This window comes from Globicephala melas, chromosome 7 (genome assembly GCF_963455315.2).
Source record: "Globicephala melas chromosome 7, mGloMel1.2, whole genome shotgun sequence".
NCBI lineage: Eukaryota > Metazoa > Chordata > Mammalia > Artiodactyla > Delphinidae > Globicephala > Globicephala melas.
In genome coordinates, this window is record NC_083320.1 from 39,199,824 (window position 1) to 39,221,351 (window position 21,528).

The 21,528-nt window shown below is 33.4% G+C and overlaps 1 protein-coding gene across 5 annotated transcripts in view; it reads right to left on the reverse strand.

The window, feature by feature from the left end:
• Positions 1 to 21,528, reverse strand: part of SLC39A10 (solute carrier family 39 member 10) — a 133,143-nt gene that overhangs the window by 22,780 nt on the left and 88,835 nt on the right. For all 5 annotated transcript variants that reach the window (XM_030855962.2, XM_070045940.1, XM_030855952.2 and 2 more), the window contains 4 exons: positions 17,487 to 18,511; positions 15,349 to 15,556; positions 2,996 to 3,165; positions 1,054 to 1,242 (listed from right to left, as the gene is read on the reverse strand). In XM_030855962.2, the coding sequence (XP_030711822.1) occupies positions 1,054 to 1,242; positions 2,996 to 3,165; positions 15,349 to 15,556; positions 17,487 to 18,500 (1,581 nt within the window). In that variant the 5' untranslated portion in view covers positions 18,501 to 18,511. The remainder of the gene's footprint in view (positions 1 to 1,053; positions 1,243 to 2,995; positions 3,166 to 15,348; positions 15,557 to 17,486; positions 18,512 to 21,528) is intronic.

The following is a 21,528-nucleotide window of genomic DNA, read 5'->3' on the forward strand; positions in this document are numbered from 1 at the left end:
TGGCTGGGCAAGAACTAGAATCACTCTCCCTGAAAACCATATTTTGTCCCAAGGGGATATATACAAAACATATACATACACAAACAAGAATATATCCATAAAAACAGCATTAAAGTTTTATCATAAGAGTGGGCTGTATATATTATGATAATGACTATCCAGTGTTCTTGAAGAATTTTTTTCTGAATATTTGTAGTTAACTAACAAAATATAAACATTTTCTAACTCGTTATTGTGGAAAGCTTTCTAAAAGTGTCCTCTGGATTTCCTTACTTAAACAGAATATACTGAAGACAATCAGCATTAATATCACAAACATGTTAAGTGAGAGATGTATTCAAGACAGAGCCTTAGAGACAGATGTGAACCAATGTGAACAGGGAGGAGTGTAAATCACAGTGAATGGTAATACCTGAACTTACCTTCTTGGGGAAAAAAATTCTTTTAGGTATTTATCTTATTCTAATAAATGTGACATGAAAGACAGTTCAATAATCCAAGCATCATCTCTGAAGTGTTTGTCACTCTTGAGATGAATCACCATTTCCTTCATTTCATTATATTTTCTTCCTACAAAGCCCCCTGAATCTAAATTCTTCATACCTCTAGTGCTTACACCATTGGCAAGGCATTTCTGGTAAAGAAATGTGTTGTGCAAAAACATTTTCATTAAAAGATATGGCAATGAAAGCCCCCTATACTTGAAAATATTATCTATGAAGACCAATGAGATTTGCTTCTATTTATACATTTTTGCATTTTTAATAAGAATAAATTGGCCAATAACTTTTTTCAGACTATTTAAATCAATTAGATAAGAAGCAACACAAAATTAACTGAAACTGAGACTCCTATATCTTGATTATAAATGCCAAAACAAACGTAATGACAAAAAAATGGCAAAGATCAAAGTCAGTTTTTCCTCTGAAGATAATCTATTAAACGATATTTAATACACACCAACACCATGATTAAGAAAAAACATAAGGCCCAAAAACAATGGTTTTTGAGTTTTACCTCAGAAAATAAAATAAACAATTAAAAAACACTTACCCTTTGCTGTTTGTAGTGCTTAAACATTCTAATGCAATGTTCAATGATAAATAGTAAGTAAATGCCTCCTAGAGCAACAAGTCCTTTCAATACAGCATCATATTCTTCTAGAAACTTCTTAGATTCATGTCCATGAGAATGTCCATGCCCATGTGCATGTTGATGACTGTGATCATGTCCACCCTGAGACTGTTAATAAGAATAAGAAAAACTTCTAAACAAGTAATTTAAATGCTATTTTGAGAATATAATCTCCAGAAAAAATATCCCCTATTATCTCAATTGAATATAAGTAGTCTTCCATTTAATTTTGCTATCCTCAGTGGCCTGGAAAGTACTACATTTCATGGTAACTCTAAAACAAAGACCAAAAACTCAAATGCCTATCAGGTTTAAGATACATCCTACAGTAAAAGAATCAAACCAGCAGTAAGATAAGAGGTAATGGTGGGTCCTTCATAAACTGAAGTGAACATGTCCCAGATATATGCCTTAATATTCAGTAATTTAACCTTCTCTTAAGCTGATTATATTTTTCTTTTATAAATTATTTCAAAGAAGTGATGAGATGTTATGTCTGCATATACTGCTGAACATGAGCAAAAGAATATACTTAAACATGTGTTTAATTTTCTGTATTTTAATTCTTTATCTTAAGAGAATGTAAGAGTTAGAGAACTGGTCTTCAGTATTTTCCCTCCTTGTAACATTTGTTTGTATTCCTTCCCTATTTGCTAGTGGTCAACAGAAGAGGTTTCTAAACCTCTCAAAGAAGATATGACCATTACAAAAGGTAATAGCTTCATTTAATTAACACTTCTTAAGAAAAAAAAAAGTTAAATAGCACTTAAACATTGTTCGCACTTCAACTGTTCTAATTTATTAGGCCCAGTTCTGAAACAGACTGTTGCTATGCCTGGTGGCTGGTAGAAAGGGCAGGCAAAGGGTTGCAATAAGGGAGAAATAAATAAATAATATATAATAAATCAACAACAAAAAATGCATATTCACGGCCTTAACATTAATTTTTTTTAAAGGCAATGCCATGCATTGTTCTAGATACTAGACCTGGAATTCTCAACCCCGAGTGCAGAAGGCGAGAAGAGGTGCACACAACATAGAAATACAATTCTGTCTCCCAAATACTCCTGAAGGGAGGTGATGAGAACATAAAAAAATATTCAAACCTATAATTTTACATTTGGAAATGAAAAAAGCCCTGTTGTTTTTTTATTTGAAGGAAAGACAGTAATACTGGCTCAAACACTCTTAACTGGTGACAGATTTTAAAAGGTTAATAAGCAAGGTAAAGGTACTAGGAGTGTGGGCTTATGATCATATCATTAGAAGTGTTCCCAAATGGAAGAACACAAGTGGCACACCAGGTGAAAAGATAAATGGCCCCATGGGTAAAGAGCTAAATGCCTAAAATTGTTAACTGAGTATGTCTGCCTATTCCTGCTCAAATAAGGATGCCTGTGGAGCACTGGCTATGTGTACCATCATCATAAAACCCTATACGTTTCTTCTAATGGCTTTCTTGATGTACCATAAAGATAAAAAGATAAAACACTCATTGATGTCCAAGTATTCACTTTCAGAACTGCTAATAGAGCATTTTTTAAATTTCAGTTTTACTGAGGTATAACTGACATAAAATTGTAAGAAAGTTAAAGTGTACACTGTGGTGATTTGATATGTATACACTGTGACAGGTAAAGATAAAACTGACACTACCAGTTTTTTGTTGTTGTTTTAAAATCTAATGATTCAATCTATTTTAATATTGCTTAATTTAAAACTGTACGAATGGAAAAAATACTTCATCCTATAAGCAAATAAAACAACAGAAATACTAGATTAGTATGCTACAGCTTGCAAATGAAGGATCCTTTTAGCTGAAATATTTTTACTTCTTAAAAAGATTTAAAAGATTTCTTACATGGGGCAGTAGATGAAGAAGGGCATCTCCACTCATTGTTCCTACAGCTAGTGCAACAAGGAATGTGAGAAGAAATTTGAAGCATCCTTGGTTAATGATGGGAACCAAGATCACTCCTAGCAAGGAAAGCAGGCTAATAACAGTGATAGAAATGATACCACAAATCCACGCTGTAGGAAGAAAGTAATGGTCAACATTAGTATGACAATATAAACCAAAAAAGCTCCAAAGAAGAAAAAACATAGGATAAATGAGTCATGGAAGACTGATTACCTTACCTAGACTATGCTTTTTAAGAAAACTTTATATTTTGGCACTACTGTGTTTAAAAACAAACAAAACAAACAACTATATAACCAACTTGAATGCTTAAAAAAAGAATTAAACTAAGACCAAGTTATAAATAGTTATCTTCAGTGGTCCACCTTATTAGAAACAGGAACTGAAAATGACTTAAGGCTGTGGTTCACTTACACTACCTAGACTTAAATAAAATTTTACCGATGTCTAAAGGTACAGCCTTAAACTGTTTATTTAGAGACTATAATTATAAAACTCTCCCGTGAGCATTAAAGGAAGCCAAGTATCTAATGCAGCATAATCTATGGAAATCTTTCCAATAACAAAGTTTAAGAAACTTATCAGCCCAAAATATAAATATACTCAGATAAGACACAAAAAAAGCTTATTACTGGTAGCCTCACTGTATTTCATTTCTTATTTTTACAAAGGATAATTCAGTCCTATTTCCCTTGGTATCATCTTTCTTCCATACCCAGCTCCAAACTCCCTTTCCTCCAATTCAGCTTTCTGTACAATTTACTACTTTTTAAAATTTCACTATATATTTTTAACCAGATCAGAACACAGGAGAAATGTTTTCACAATATGACTTGTGAGAAACAGGTGGAATAATTCTGTGCACATTTCTTTATCTAGGCTATTCATAAGCAGATAAGATTATCAGAAATAAATGCCAGTAGTTCAGGGGGTGAGGCATCTTCACTTAAAATGAGAAATTACTTCCTATTAATGGCCTAAAATAAAATGGAAATGTTTTAAGTTTAAAATTTGTTTATTTTAATATTTATCTATAGGAAATTTCACTGAAGAGTTATAATTTTGAAAATCTTTAATCTAAAATGATTTTTTTTCTAATCAAATCTAAAAGGACTATAAATCTGCTGAAAGATTTTATGTCAAGTCTTGTGATAAGTGAATAATGGAAAAATGCATTTCTTCATCAAGATAACTTAAAATTTTCAAAGACAAAGAGAAGTAAGGATAGGTAAAAAAATAAAACTTTAATTGACCTGCTAAATGCTAAACTTTATCAATAAAACTGTTTATTCATTGGACATTTTAGTCACAGTATCCAATAACATTAACACTACAGCTAATTCTTGTTAGCTAAATTAGCTCAGAAAGAAACAGTAGGTCATCTACTACTAATGGAAGCTCTGTGGTTTATACTATATGTAACAGATAATTACTATGATAGAAACATTGGGAATCTAAAGGGCCAGAAACACTGAAATACAGCCAGAGATTGAATACAGTGCCTTCAATCCTTTTTAAGGATTTGGGGGCAATAAAGGAACAGGAACTCAACTCGCAAAGGACCAAGGTCAGAGAAAGATTCATTATAAAGCCAACAACTTGGTTAGTGGACCCAAAGAATAAGAAGGAGATTCCCCGAACTATGGATGCGACTACAGGCACAGGGAACTGAGGTAAAAAACCCTGTTGCATAAAGAAAAATATAAGGTCAAATAAGGTTTAAAGATTGACTTAATAATGATGACCAGGTTACTTTGTGTGCGCCCCATATACAGACTGGAACAATAAAATCAGTGAGTGGGAGAGCCTGAGGGAATAAGCTGGAAAAAAGTGGCCATAGGTATACATGAAGGCAGAGAACCAATAAAGCTACTGGCCAACTAAACCAAAAAAGGTTTGTCAAAACTACTGCAGCTCTCTAGCTCCAATCACACTAGTGGGGAAAAAAATTAAAAAGGGAGCGACAAAAGGTACTGACAATAACTAAATGGGAAACACCAAGGCTAATAATGAAAACATCAACCTGAAAATAAAATGTCTCATATATTAATATACAACTCTCCCTTCCCAAATATATTTTTCCTTAGTTTGGCAATAATCCAATCTAGAAGCAATATATCTCAAAAAAAGCCAATCCAAAAGCAACCTCAATCAAGAACTTAAAGAAAAACAGCACAAAGATACTGAAAACCCAGCAATTCATATTCCAAGATACTCTGAAGTAGAAAAAAATAACTGTATATACACACTAATGTAAATATGTATGGATGAGGATTGACAAAACTACAGACAAGACCCCAAATACACTAGACAAAATAAACAAATTTAATTAACTCTTCATAATTATTAGAATTTTTTATTAATCAGAATTCACCAAAAAGGCACTGGAATATTCACCAAAATTACCCAATAAAAGTATTTATTTTATTTCTATGTCCCAATGTCCAAGAAAATTCATATAACCAGATTAAGCTGCTAAATTAAAATCTGTATTAGCCAAAATCTAGTTGGGTAAATCTTGTTAACTTGATTTATTCTTTTTCCTAGGGTTACATTATATTCTATACTGGGGAATATATATGCATTCACTTCCGGATTTTCCTATTAAGACATTTGCAATAAATATAAAATTTCTAAATCTTAATATAAGGGAACACTATTAATTTGATGCAGTAGACATGTGAGATGATTAACAAATTATACAATTTAGCAAAGTAATAAAATATTAGCATTACAAACATATTTTTAAATTTGTGCTTATTAGATTATGAAATTTAAGACCCTATTATACCAACATATATTCTTATAAGCATATTTACCAAGTTTAATCATTAAAGAGTTGAGAGAAAATGTGATTCTGTTCCCTAATCATACAAATTATATCTAAAAATGAACATTATTCTAAGCAAGTATTTCCTTTATAAAATTCTCATCATATAAACTTCTGGCTCAGGGTATCTTGAATGTGAAGAAAAGTCCAAGAGTCTATGAAGCCATAAACATTTTGCAGTGTTCTACGATGATTTACAATCTCAAGTGGCTTCTGGTCAATTAGTCAAAACTCAAGTTACCAAATGACAAATCAACCAAAATGGAATTCAGTGAAAATCAATTTGCCAGTATGCTGACAGGTGAGCTAAATACAGTATAACTGAAGAACAAGCACTGGCAGATTGAACAAATTAAATCAGCCAAGTGCTTACACATGTAGCTGAGGGAAGGTCTGTGTGAAAGGGTATATGAGTTCATATGTGTACAAATGGGTATATGTCACATATTATACTCTCCCAGGTACAATTTCTCATGAATCAGTGCTGGTAATTGTATCTCCTTATTATCCTCCTGAGAAAGCAAATCTGTAAACTAAAAGAAATGTCTGAAAGAGAGAAGCCCACTTTATGATTAGAAAATCACTAGTACTTGTGATTATCTGACATCTGAAACTCACGAGAATACAAGAAAACATCACAATCCCACAAAGCCAAAAGTCTTACATGAATCAACCCAAGGTCACAGTACTGGCCAACTTCAAGAGCACCATTCTCACTGTATTTTTGGGTGAATGTCATTTACTTAGAATACAATGTGAATTATGCCATGTGGAGTTGTTCAATGAAGTGATATTACATTGAGCCTGGACAGCTGCCCCTCCAAATGAGTTAATATATATATATATATACATACACACACACTCACACTTTAAAAAAATACTTAATAGAAATGTTTTTTCTTTATTGGTTATACAATAAAATGATTGTTAAGAAACTGGTTATTTCAAAAACATATAATAGATTTACAAAAAGCAAACAAAAAAAGAGAGAACATAAGTATAATATAGAAGAAAATAATCACGTCACAAAAAGAAAAACAAAAAGACAATGAAAGGGACAAAAAAGAAATATAAGATCAACAGGAAAACAAGGCTTAAAATGGCAATAAATACATATCTATCAATAATTACCTTAAATATCAATGGATTAAATGCTCCAATCAAAAAACACAGAGTGGCAGAATGGATAAAAAAACAAGAGCCTACAATATGCTGCCTACAAGAGACCCATTTTAGTGCAAAGGACACACACAGATTGAAAGTGAGGGAATAGCAAAAGATATTTCATGCAAATGGAAATGACAAGAAAGCGGGGGTTGCAATACTTGTATCAGACAAAATAGACTTTAAAACAAAGATCATAAAGAAAGATAAAGGAGGACACTATATAATGATAATACAAGAAGATCAATACAAGAAAAGGATTTTACACTCATCAACATATATGCACCTAATATAGGAGCACCCACATAAATAAAACAAATACTAACAGACATAAAAGGAGAAACTGACAGGAATACAACAATAGTAGGATACTTTAAAACCCCACTCACATCAATAAACAGATCTTCCAGACAGAGAATCAATAGAGCAACAGAAATACTAAATGATACGATAGAGCAGTTAGACTTGATATTTTCAGGACATTACATCCAAAAAACCCAGAATACACATTCTTTTCAAGAGCACATGGCACATTCTCTAGGACTGACCACATACTAGGGCACAAAACAAGCCTCAACAAATTTAAGAGTACAGAAATTATCCCAAGCATCTTTTCCGACCACAATGGCATGAAACCAGAAATTAACCACAGAAAAAGAAATGAGAAAAAAACGATTACATGGAGACTAAACAACATGCTACTAAAAAACCAATGGGTTAATGATGAAATCAAAGAGAAAATTAAAAAATATCCTGAGATAAATGACAATGAAAACATCACCATACAAAATCTACGGAATGCAGCAAAAGAGGGATATTAATAGCAATACAGGCCTTCCTCAAGAAAACTCTCAAATAAACAACCTACCCTACCACTTAAAAGAATTAGAAAAAGAAGAACAAACAAAACCTAAAGTCAGCAGAAGGAAAGAAATAATAAAGATCAGAAAGAAAATAAATAAAATAGAGATTAAAAAAACAAGAGAAAAAGTCAATAAAACCAAGGGCTGGCTCTTTGAAAGGATAAACAAGATGGACAAACCACTGGCCAAGCTCACCAAGAAGAAAAGAAAGACAACTCAAACAAAATAAGAAATGAAAAAGGAAACATAACAACTGATACTGCAGAAATACAAAAAAACTGTAAGGGAACACTATGAACAATTACATGACAACAAATTTGACAACCCAGAAGAAACGGACAAGTTTCTAGAAAAATACAGCCCACCAAAATTGAATCAAGAAGAAACAGATAATTTGAACAGACTGATTACTAGAACTGAAATAGAATCTGCAATTTAAAAACTCCCACAAAAGTCCAGGACCAGACGGCTTCACAGGCAAATTTTACCAAACATACAAAGAAGAACTTATATCGATCTTTCTCAAACTCTTCCAAAAAGTTGAAGAGAAAAGAACACTCCCAAGGATATTCTATGAAAAGAGTTTTCTCATTCTTCCAACTAGAGGAAATATATATAATATGCTTGCTACCTTCGAAAGATTTTTCAAACTGATTTTAGAAAATAAATTCTAGAACTAAAAAGGATCCTATAACCTCCAGTAACATTTTTTATACATAAAATATAGAGAGCACAACTGAGACTATTATAATATATTGAGTTTAATTGCTCCTCTGTGAATATGCTGCCTTGATTGACAAAGTTGGAAATTATAAAAAATATTTTCAGGGTTTCCCTGGTGGTGCAGTGGTTGGGAGTCCGCCTGCCAATGCAGGGGACACGGGTTCGTGCCCCGGTCTGGGAAGATCCCACATGCCGTGGAGCGGCTGGGCCCGTGAGCCATGGCCGCTGAGCCTGTGCATCCGGAGCCTGTGCTCCACAACGGGAGAGGCCACAACAGTGACCAGCCCGTGTACCACAAAAAAAAAAAAAAAAATTTTCAAAGAGGCCAATTATTCTGCCTCTTTATGAAGAATTTTTTAAATTCCTTGCTTACTTGTAGCTATTTGAACTGGCAACATACTAGCTATTGTCATACTGTATAGCTAGAAAGAACTTTAATAATCTACAGTAGCATTTCTCAAACTGCTCATCTAATTCTATGAGATAGGTGGCATTCCAAGGGGAGTGAGGAGAGAATTTTAATAATCAAAAAGACTTGGTAATTCTGGATTAAACAAGTTCCCTCAGAGCCTCTAACAGTTTAATGAGCAATGTGAATTTCTGCAAGGGGGAAATAATATGCAGTATTTTTCTAACTTACTTGATCATGGAACCTATTAATATAGCACAATGAGCCAGTATCCTGAAGAACACAATTTAGCAGACCCCAATGTGTCCAATGTCCTTTTACTTTAGAGATTTGTATTTGTATATTTAGGCAAAGAGATGTTAAATGCTAAACATTACCACTTCACACCTACTAGGATGGCTTTGAAAAAAAGAAAAACACATGTTGGCAAAGGTGTGGAGAAACTGGAACGTCTTACGTTGCTAGTAGGAACATAAAATAGTGCAGCCACTGTAGCAAAGATTTGGTAGTTCCTCAAAAAGCTAAACAGAATCACCGTATGACCCAGAAATTCCACTCCTAAGTCTATACCCCAAAGAACTGAAAGCAGAAACTCAGATACTTGTATGCCTTGTTCATTACACCATTATTCACAATAGCCAAGCGTCCATCAATGAATGAATGGTTTAACGAAATGTGGTATATACATGCAATGGACTAGTATTCAGCCACAAAAAGGAATGAAGTTTTGATACATGCTACAACATAGGTGAACCTTAAAAACATTATGCTGAGTATTTCAAAATAAAGAAGAGACAGAAAAGACAAACATTGTATGATTCCACTTATATTAACTATCTAGAATAGTCAAATTCATAGAGACAAAAAGATTAGAGGTTACCAGGGGCTGGGGGTAGGGGGGAAATGAACTATTGCTTAATGGTTACACAGTTTCTATCTGGGGTGGTGGGTAAAAAAAGTTTTACAAGTAGTGTGATGGTTGCACAACATTGTGAATGTAGTAAATGCCACTAATTTGTACACTTCAATGGTTAAGACAGCAAACTTTATGTTATATATATTTTACCATAATAAAAAATAGTTAAACAGCTAGCTAAAATGGCAAAGTCAAAACTAAACCCGGGCTTCCCTGGTGGCACAGTGGTTGAGAGTCCGCCTGCCGATGCAGGGGACACGGGTTCGTGCCCCAGTCTGGGAAGATCCCACATGCCGCGGAGTGGCTGGGCCCATGAGCCATGGCTGCTGAGCCTGCATGTCCGGAGCCTGTGCTCCACAACAGGAGAGGCCACAACAGTGAGAGGCCCGGGTACTGCAAAAAAAAAAAAAAAAAAAACCAAACCCAAAGTCCTTCCTGAATCCACTGTTTTCTCCAGTAACTCAAAGTATTTTCAGAGAATTCTTGGCCAAGTGATTTATTTACCACTTATGTATTTACCCCCAGGGAGATGGCTTCACATAAAAGAGGATTTACAAGAAAAATAAGTATAATTAAACATAAAAATAAGAAGAAATATCATTTCAGATAAATCAGAAATTTTCTAGATATTTTGTATAGATTACAACTATTCCATCACAACTGTTTCATTAGCAAAACAGCCCTATTATTCCATAAGTGTATGTTATTAGATACGTTTTCTTATACTGGCTTATTAATTTTTAACAGTAATTTTAGCTTTCTAGCACTAAAAATTTAAGGAGTAGTCATTCTCCTAACTTAAATTTTCTTCAAGGAAAATTACGATTTCTTTGAACTATGAGAAGTAAAGTTGTTTTGAATTTACTGTACCTGAAATACCTTCCCATGCTATTTAAGTATGTACTTATTTTTAGAATTAATAACATACACATTTAAAGCTCACATAAACTCTATCATAATTTCTTAGGTGTAGAAAAAAGGCAACTCAGGTAATAAAATTTTTCTGATTTTCGACCAAAGTATTGTGTTTTTTCGATCACAATTTGGTATAAAGCCATAAAAAAGCAAAATAACAACGATAAACAATGAACAATAAAAGGAATCTCATAAAACTTATATCAACCTAACACTATGCAAACTATTAAGTACAACTAGCAAATGTTTTCTTTATTTGTACCCAAGATACCATATGCAATAAAAAATGCTAAATGTCTGAAATAAGCTTCACTTAATTCTGCAAATTAGGTCTCTTAAAACGTTAAAGGTCTTCAAGCTTAGTTATTCACCAACTCCCTTTCTCATTATCTAGAGAGAAAATGCATTCTTTTAAAAAGAAGCGCTCATCTGTGGAAACTTTCTAATTAACTTGGTTCAAAGCATGTGCAAGATGGCAGTTTTCTACACTGTTTCAGCATTTTAATTGGCAGAAAATGCTGAGCGGCTTATTCACAACTCCCCTTGATAATTAAGCTAGGGTCAACTCTATGACTAAATGAGCCAATCTTGTGAAACAAACGATTCCTACCATACACAGTATATATAGAATTTGGTTTACAGCAGTCTCTGAATAGTTAATGAGGTAGTAGCTGTGTCACTATGGGAGATTTATACAGAACAAGTTAACCTTGTTTAATGGTGCAGCAGTCACTGAAAATAATTACTAGCAGAGCATTCTCTCTAACAATTATTAACATCTATCAGGACATAATTAATTCAAGCTTCATTTCTGAGAATGTTAATAACCACCTGCAAACAACTAATCAATATTCACTATTAGTAAAGTATTCGTTTTCAAAGCAAGTACAATTTCCTCTAAGGCTTTTCATATTTAATAAATGTAATTTTCAACATTACTATAGTCAAGCATCTGTCAACAGCCTTGTGAAAATATATAGATTATGTCAATATTACAACATAGACAACTCTAAGTCATAACCCACAGCTGATGAGAAAACAAAGAACTAGAGTTTTTTTAAGAAACCATAAAAACAAAAAAGGCTATTAGTTTTAACTCCAGATGCCACAATCTTGTCAGTCTCCATTTTTCCCCGCAAAGAACAAATGTATTTTATTTTTTATTAAGTTAAATAATCTTAGACCTAGCTTCCCCTTTTATTCCTGCCAGGGAGAATTTATAAGCACCTGAGAGAGACTGTGGCTCTCAAGGTGTTTACTCATCTACAAAGATCAATGAGCATGAAGCCACAAAGAGGACATATTTTGCCTATCCAAAGATCATTATTCAAGTCTAGCATGTGAAATCACTTTTCTCTGCCTTTCCAGATCTTAACAGACTGAACCCAGCTTGTCTAACTAGAAGACTATTCTCAGGTTGTTTTCTTTTTTTTTCTTTTAATGACTAATCTACACTTATAGTAATACTTATTTATATCAATATTTACCTCTACCCGTTTCCTGTCTATATCTGCATTATCTGTCAAATCACTAACACTCTCCTTATCTCCCTGTCACTAACACCCTCCTTATCTCCCTGTCATTTACATTTTAGCAAAGCACACTTAAGAACCTTTTCAGCAGGAAGCAGTAGAGCACAGCATAGGAGAAGAGCATAGTGGTTACATTACAGGTTTTAGATGGAGAATACTCTAGTTCCTATCACAGCTCTGCTGCCTGGCAGCTATGTGACCTTGGGCATGTTACTTAACTTCTCAAAGCCTCCTTTCCTCAGCAAAGAGAAGTAAATAAAAGTGCCTATCTCATGGGTGTAACAAATTAAATTAAATAACTCTTGTAAAAGTGTTTAAAATAGCACACGGTAAGGTTCCAATGAATATAGGCTATTATGATTAATTTATCTATTCTGAAGTCATTTTCCTATTGCAAAGAAATTAACCAAGAATAGGCAGGAACCTAGGAGACTTAGTTATGTATTGAGCGCATTTCTTTTTATGTGTACTCTTTTAAGCTTTAAGGAATGTCTCTATCATACAAAACTCATACTAGAATGTGATATTCTTAAACGTGTCTACCTTATCGCTACACTATGAAAAAATTTTAAATGCTGCTCTTTCAATCTTTCATCTATTTTATCAGAATTCTGTTTTCAGCTCATATTCATACACATCAATTTAGTCACTTTTTAATTACTATGTAATACCACCACTATATCTTGGGCATTTCAACCAGAACTGTATTCATCATGATTTTGCAAATGATGAAGTTCCTGAAATACAACTCATTCTGAGTGAGAACACTGTATTATCAAAGTACACTAGGCTGGCTTACAAGTGTTCTTCCTAGGTTAGAACTGAAAGTTTATAGACTAATATTAAGCAATTTATTCATTTAATCAATATATGAGTGCTTACTTTTTGTCCAAAGTACCCTTTATCTTAGGCACTAGGGATGCTGAGATGAAAGACCCAATCACTTCCTTTAAGCAACTAAAGTCAAACAAAAACGTAACTAATCCAATTATGAACTCTGTACCATGATGGAAATATCCAGAGAGTATCAAGGTAGGGGACTTAATTAAGCCTAGGATGGTCACTAAGTTATCCCAGAGAGACTAATCCTTGAGCTGAATCTTTGAGGAATCATAGTAGTCAGCCAAGTAGAGAGGTTTACAATGTGAAAAGGCACAGAGGCATGAAGGTAAACCAGCATAATCTATTACCATGAGTTTGTTATGATTAGAGCTAAGAGGGAAGAAACGAATGGTGGAGGATAAAGATGGAAAGGTAGGTAGGCATGGATCATATTCTGGAAAGCATGATTGGGAGAAAAAAAAACAACACTCTGAACTTTGAACAACATAGCATAATGCAGTATTCTAAAATATATGAGGAAAAAAGTATAACTAGCACATCATATCAAATCCATGTTCTCATAGCTATTACTGCTTACAATACAAAAAATGTAGAAAAATATAGAGATCTAATGAAAAATATTAGTGTAACAATATGTGGCAAAAATCATAAAGGTGATACCAGAATTAGCTAAATTTGGAAAATAATAGCACAGTGATTGCCCAGAACATTTATCAGACAAACCTCAGACTTGGTGGGTTTTATCTAGGTCTGGGAATTGTGGGCAAGTTACTAAACTTTTCTGTACCTCAGCTTCCTTATCTGTAAAAACAAGAATCATACAATAGCTCCCTCACATAATAATTCAATAATTATTATTAAAATTTACTAAAAAGAAAAAAAAAAGCATGTAAAACACTTAGAACATGGATATCAAAATGGTTAAACTTCCCAGGACTGAATCTGACCACTATCACTCACTAGTTCTGAGACCCTGGGAAAGTTATTAGGGTAACATTCTCCACCTCATAAGACTGTTGTGAGGAGTAAATTAACTGAGTTTAGAACAGTGCCTGCAATACATGTTTGTTAATAAATAAAAGGAAAACATATGTATTAAATAAATGCCAGCTATCACTAAAAAGAAAAATCCATGTCAGAGTATCTCCTTTGCATTTTAGAAAGATAAATCTAGCTTAAATGCTAAGCATGACCTACAAAGGGGACAAAAACACAGGCAGGGAAGGTTATGAAGGCATTTCAACAATTCAGGAAAGAACCAAGGAGGATCTGAACTAAAGTTATGACAGAGTGGATACAGTTGGAAGATATTTAAGACTCAACTGGACTTGACAACTGATTATACAAGGGGAAATAGGAAATGAAAATTAAAACCATAAGAGGGAAAAAAATCAAAGATTTTCAGATTTTATCCAAAGAATGAATTGGAATGGCATTTGGGATTCATTAAGAGGTACGAACTTCCTGTGGAGTAGAAGTTCCAGAAATATTAGATGGGAGGTATCTGTAAACATCAAGGTGGAGCAATCTAGCCAACTGGATATGATGAAAAAGAGCCTAGAGAGAAGTTTAAAAATAGTTTTGGTTTTACCCATTTGGTTTTACTCTCTAGAAGTGCCCATGATGAAGTTCATGTGCCAATCACTGGCATTTCTGAGACATTCCTAGAGTTTTACCACACTGGCTTCCCTTTTTACTTCCTCAGGAACTTAATAATATTTTCATTAGAGCCCCTCACCCTGCTAAAATGTTAAGTAATTATAACATCATATAACTTTAATTAGGGGTCCCCTTATTAACATTTGCCCATCAAGAAGAATCTATTTATGATAAACCTGTATTTCCTTTCTAATCTATTAGTTCTCTGTCCGTAGCAAAACATTCCTCTGTAGTGTCAGAAGACATTTGTAAACTGTATTGTGCCTCCTTGTCTCCCCCCAATCTTTTCTAAACACACATAACTAAACATGATTAAAACATACTGAAAGTCACCAAAAGGAAAGCAATCATTTGGAATTACTTCCTCATTCAAGTACATTAAAAAAAAAAAATAAGTACAGAGACTTTTTTGAGGAGAAAGAACTTAAATCTTTCTTACCTGATGCCCCTATATTTGCCTTATCTTCAGGAACCAGATTTTTATCTTTATTTAAATCTTCAACTAAAAGTCTGTCAAAATGCTCAATACAAAGTCTGCTGTCAATTTGATATAACAAAGCAGGGCAAAGGTACGTAAACAGATCAGGTGAGATTGGAGAATTGGCCCGATGACCATAGTATTTTAACAACTGAGTGACGTTCAAACACTGCAAGGAAATTGATAAAACAAATTAAGTAAGAGTACTTTAAGAAGATTATGCAGAAAAATAAAATATTATATAGTAAAATATATTCTAAATATTATTTGAAAATAATCTGCAATATATAGATACCTATTACAAAGAATGATTTTTGACAGGAATTTATGATAGGAATACATTCAACTTGATTATCCAAAACTTTTAATAGATTTGAACCATTTTCCACTGCAACATATAAAAGATGATGACTTTCTGCCATCAATAAGAATGACTTAGAACTATATTCCCAAGATCCTTAAGGGGTGAGGAAAAAAATCACTTCCCTAGTCAAAGTGCAATCATCAATCGCTCAAGATTCTTATTTGTGAAACAGTGTTAAACAGTTAAGAGTTCTTTAACAACTTTATATTAAAATATACAAGGATATAGACATGTTCACTAAGGTACCCCAAAAGAATATCATATAGGGGAATTCTATCCCAATGCTAAAACTGGAGGATTAAAAAAAGGCAGCTTTATCCACTGGTACTTTAAGTACAAAATATAACAAAACAAAGAAGAAAACAAGTAACAAAAAATTCTGGACCCATCATATAGTAAAAACAAATACATAAAATTGAGGCAAAGGACATGGCACTACCTCTTTTTCATACATATGCACTCTGGTTGCATGCTTGCTTATTTTATCTATGGTACAAAAAACAGAATCAAAACATACAAACAAAAAAAATGATTTTTTTCAGGCCTTTACGTGAGATACTACTACCCTATCCAATGCATAGAATATTTCCAGAAATCTTGAAAAAATCCTCAGTATGCATCAGGCCTATGAGGATACAAAATAACAAGTCTGATGATCCAGACCCCACAAGTAGAATACAAAAAGTAAACATTACTGATAATGTCTAGTTATTATCAACAAGGTTCTAGGATATTACCCATAGTAACAAATTAATATATTTCTTTAAAAGTACACTAAGATTTTAAAATTTGCTAAAAACCAAATATCTAATGATTTGTCCAGTAAATAAACAAAGATATTTACTTAGATATAAAACACACTTCCATAATAAGAGACAGAAACAACAAAGGTTGAGGTCATTTTCCACATTAGATGGTGCTGCTTTTTCTACATCCGAACAATAAACAAATTCAACAAGTTTTTTAAACTTTAATGAGGGCTAAATATAAGAATACATAAGGGTGTTGATACACTTTTAATGAAACAAAAATGTTTTTAAGGTGAATAGTTTTTTTAAAAATCAAGAAGGAACCATCAAATGTGAAAGAATTCAAAAAAGCATGAAAATTTAAAAGAAAAACAAAACCATCCCATTACTATTGGAGTTTCCCATTATTATATCTTTTTGCATTCATTGTACATCTGTTGAAAGCATAAGAAAAGACTAATATGAGCAAGTAGGTCCTATGATAAAGTGACAGAGAAAACAAACCTACCACATGTGCAAAGTACCTGACTTCGTAGCTAGATCAATAACTGGGAACCACTCCATAGTTAATAAGTTAACAATTATGAAAAAAAACTGTCTAGGAACTTCCCAAGAAAACAGTTTGAACAAAAAAAAAGTCTTCAATTTTCAAATATCTAGAAACCAGCTAACAGTAACAACATGTAAACTAATTTGGGGAGTCAAAACAAGTCTTAAGCAAGAGAGTAAAATAAGGAACAAAAATAAGGAATATATTTTCTAACAACCTTTAAACATTTAGGAATTGAAGGAACCCAAATTTGAGAATGAACAATGCAAGTGAAAATGCAGCTAAAAATCTTTAATCTGATTTTGATTCCTTAATGTATTTTGTAACTGGAAATAAGTTTGAATATGGTTGACTATTCCTCTGTTACTTCTCTTTTTACCTAAGAATGCTCCACAATCATCTGAGAATTACGGAGCAACCATCTTGTTCTGCTTACCTCATGTTGCCGGTCATCTTCGTTATGATCTTTGTGACTAGCAGCTGCATAAATTGCACTTTTTTTAACATGCGGTGCTTCTCGCTTTCTAGTATGTCGAAGTTCACCTTCATTATCAGGATCAAGATCTTGGTGTCCGTGACCAGGATCATGACCATTATGTTCTGGAAGACGTACATGAAAATGACCTGGGTTATGTACACGATCAGGTTTGTGGACCCGATTATGCTCGTACTGTTCACCCTGATCATGGTTAGGGGGAAAACCTGGTGTAATAACCTCAGAATTTTCATTACTTTTCTTCCCTTTTCTCTTCTTCTTTCCTTTCAGTAGCTTACTTTCAGATTGTTCCTGTGTTTTATTGGTCTCTGTAGAAGGTTCATGGCTAGGCTCCCCATGCTCACTGTGAATAATGGAATCATTAGGAAAATGGCGAGTAGTGTTATGATCAAGGTGATGACGCAAACAATGGTGATGACATAAGCGATGATTACGGTCATGCATATGTTTATCATCAGATTTGACAGACACTTCAATTGTCTCTTTCTCTGGATCACACTTATGGCTTCTTTTTGTTGATACACTGGTCACAGTTTGATTTTCTGAATTTAAATGACTATGGGAATGCTGGTGGTTATGTGAGTGAAAATGCTTTCCCTCTTGAACTGCCAAAATATCTAAGTGAGAAACATGATCGTGGCCAAGATCCTCATGATTAATCTCAACTACTTTTATCTCTCCAAGGCCCAAGTTTGTTAAAAGTTTCTCCAGACCAAAAAAGGATAATCTTCCATTTTCACCATAACGATCAAAAAGTTTTTCAATATAATATTTTTTTTCATTTTCAGCATCCAGCACTGAAAATTTGCTCGACTCCGATTCTGTCATTCCACGATGGTGTCTGTGATGCTCTTCAGAACCATGGTCATGTTCTTCATGGCAATGGTTGCAATGATGGAAAATAAATGTCAGCAAACAAATGAGGCAAAATTTTGTGTGCATATGTACCTTCATTTCTATTTTTCCTAAAGGGAAAGAGAAACAAGCATTAGTTTATACTTATGCACACTCAAAATAAACAAACTTACCAGCAGTTGCCAATTCACTAGGCAAATTGTTTTACCCCATTTTTTTCATGCCTATGAATCATTCTTTCCTTCTTCAAGCTCCTATAAAAAATGGCCCCTTTTATCAAAATAGTGTACAGCCCTTCAAATTAATACAAATTTGCTTAAAACTCATCTGCAAGACTACTCTGACTCCCTTTAAGCACAATACTTTATACACATTTATACAGTAAATGTTGGTTCCTTCCTATATGGTCCTTTACAAAAAAGTTTACCCAACTCTGTTCTTGAGGTCCTGGTCAGTGCAATAAGGCAGTAAGATGAAATGTGTGATAAGATATGTAAGAGTCAGAAAGAAATGAAACTGTCATTATTCACAAATGGCAGGATTGGGTATGCAGAAAGTCCAAAAGAATCTATGAGAATTAATAAGTTAATTTAGCACAGTTGCTGGATTTAAGGACAATAACCTAAAATCAATTGTATTTCTCTACACCAGCAATAATTAGAAAATGAAATTAGAAAAAGTTTACCATTTACAGTAGCAAATAACTAGAAATAAATCTAACAAAAGATGTGCAAGACCTTTTCATAAAAAAAGATCACATATTATTGAGAGAAATGAAGGACCTATATAAATGGATGGCTTTATCACGTTCAAGATTGGATGAGACATAGATCCAATGTAATCCCAATCAAAATCCCAGAGATAATTTTATGAAAATTGATGAGGTATTTTTAATGTTTACATGGAAACCAAGGGCCAAAAATGGACAAGACACTCTATCTACCAGTTACTAAAGACTGTGGGTATCTGGTGTAAGAACAAATAAATAAATAACATAGTCTAAAAATAGGAAAAATTCTCTTTTCCTTGGTGCTTGGTCAACTAGATTTCGATATAGAAGAAAAATAAATTAAACTTGACCCCTACCTCACACCATATGTAAACATCAATTATAGATGGATTGTAAATGTAAATCTAAAACAGTAAATTTTAAAGTAAAACAGGGTCCAAAACTGTGCTGCACAATATGGTAGCCACTTGTCAAGTGCAGCTACTTAAATTTAAACTAATAATTTAATTAAAAATTCAGCTTCTTGGGAGTTCCCTGGCAGTCCAGTGGTTAGGACTTGGTGCATTCACTTTGGTGGCCCAGGTTCAATCCCTGTTTGGGGAACTAAGAACCCAAAAGCTGCGCGGCACGGCCCAAAAGAAAAGCCCCCAAAACAACAACTGTTTCTCAGTCACCTAATTACATTTTAAATGCTCAATAGTCACATGTAGCTCATGGCTACCATACTGAACAGTGTAGACAAAGAACATGTCAATCATCACAGAAAGTTCTACTGGACAGCATGCTTCTAGAATATGGAAATATGATGTGAGTCATTCATGCAATATTAAAGTTTTCTAGAATAAACAGGTCAAAGTCATTGTCATCCTATACTTTATATAACCCACTATATCCAAAATATTATCATTTCAACATGTAATCAGTATAAAAATTATTAATGAAATTTTTACATTCTTTTTTTATACTATGTCTTTGAAATCTGGCATGTATTTTATACTTACAGACATCTTAATTCAGACTAGCCACATTTCAACAGCCACATGTGGCTACTGGCTACTGTACTGGAAAGTATAGATCTAGAAGATTTATTTGGGAGACTAGCTTCAAGACCTTCAAGATAGGACATAATGTGCATTATGAAGGAAAGACTGATCAAGTACACTACATTAAAATAAAGAAATTTCTATTCAACAAGAGATATCATTAAGAGACTAAAAAGGCAACAACAGACTGGAAGAAAATTATGGCAATGTTACTAGTCAATATATAAGGAATTTCTACAAATCAATATGAAAATTATGAGACAACTCAATGGAAAAATGGGAAATTTGAACGGGCACTTCATAAGAGGACAGCCAAATTACTAAGAAGCATATGAAAGGATTCTCAACCTCAATAGTCATCAGAGAATTATAAATTAAAATCACAAGTAGATAGATACCACTATATACCCACCAGAATGAGTAAAGTATAAAAGATGTAGGCAAGAATATGGATCAACTGGAACCTGCATATACTGCTGGTGGGACTGCAAATTGGTATCTTATGGAAAACTATTTGGCAGGATCTGCCAGAAGTTGAACATAAGCATATCCACCCACATAGCAATTCTAGTCCTGGATATATGCAGAAATCCATGTACAGAGACACAAAAAGACATGAATGAACATGAAAGTTCACATAACTATTATTCATCATAGCTCAAAACAGGAAAAAGGCCAAATGTCCATCAACAGTAGAATGGATAAACAAAACAATAATTTTACAATGGAATACTGCACAGGAATGAAAATATAATCACAGATTCACACATTAACACAGATGAATCTCACAAATTGAGACTGAGCCAAAGATAAATGCTAAATAAACTATAGAGCAAAATTCTATTTATATAAAATTTAAAATGGGCAAAACTAAACCACGACAATGATTATTTTTTGAAGGGAAGGTAGAGGGTAATAACTGGGACTGGAAATTGTAGTAATGTTCTCTTTCTTTACTTGAGTAATGGTTACACAAATATGTTTACTTTGTGATAATTCATTGTACTTATCATACTCTGTGTACTTTTCTGTACACATACTGTACTTCAATTAAAAGTTTTTAAAAATCAAATTTTCTCCAGTGAAAACCAATTAGAAAATGTAATTATAAACAAAAATTATTAGGCTCCTAGAAATAAATAGAACAAGACCATTAAAAGGAGAAATGTATATGACATTATTTGCAAAAACTGGAGAGACACCACCTACATGGATGGAATAAATGGCATAAGGTATATAAAGTCTTCCCAAGTGTATATGCAAATCTAATTCAGTGTCAATCAAAATCCCGGAAGCTGTCTGCTTTTCATGAGACTGCATAAGCTAATCTAAAAATTCATATGGATGAGCAAAA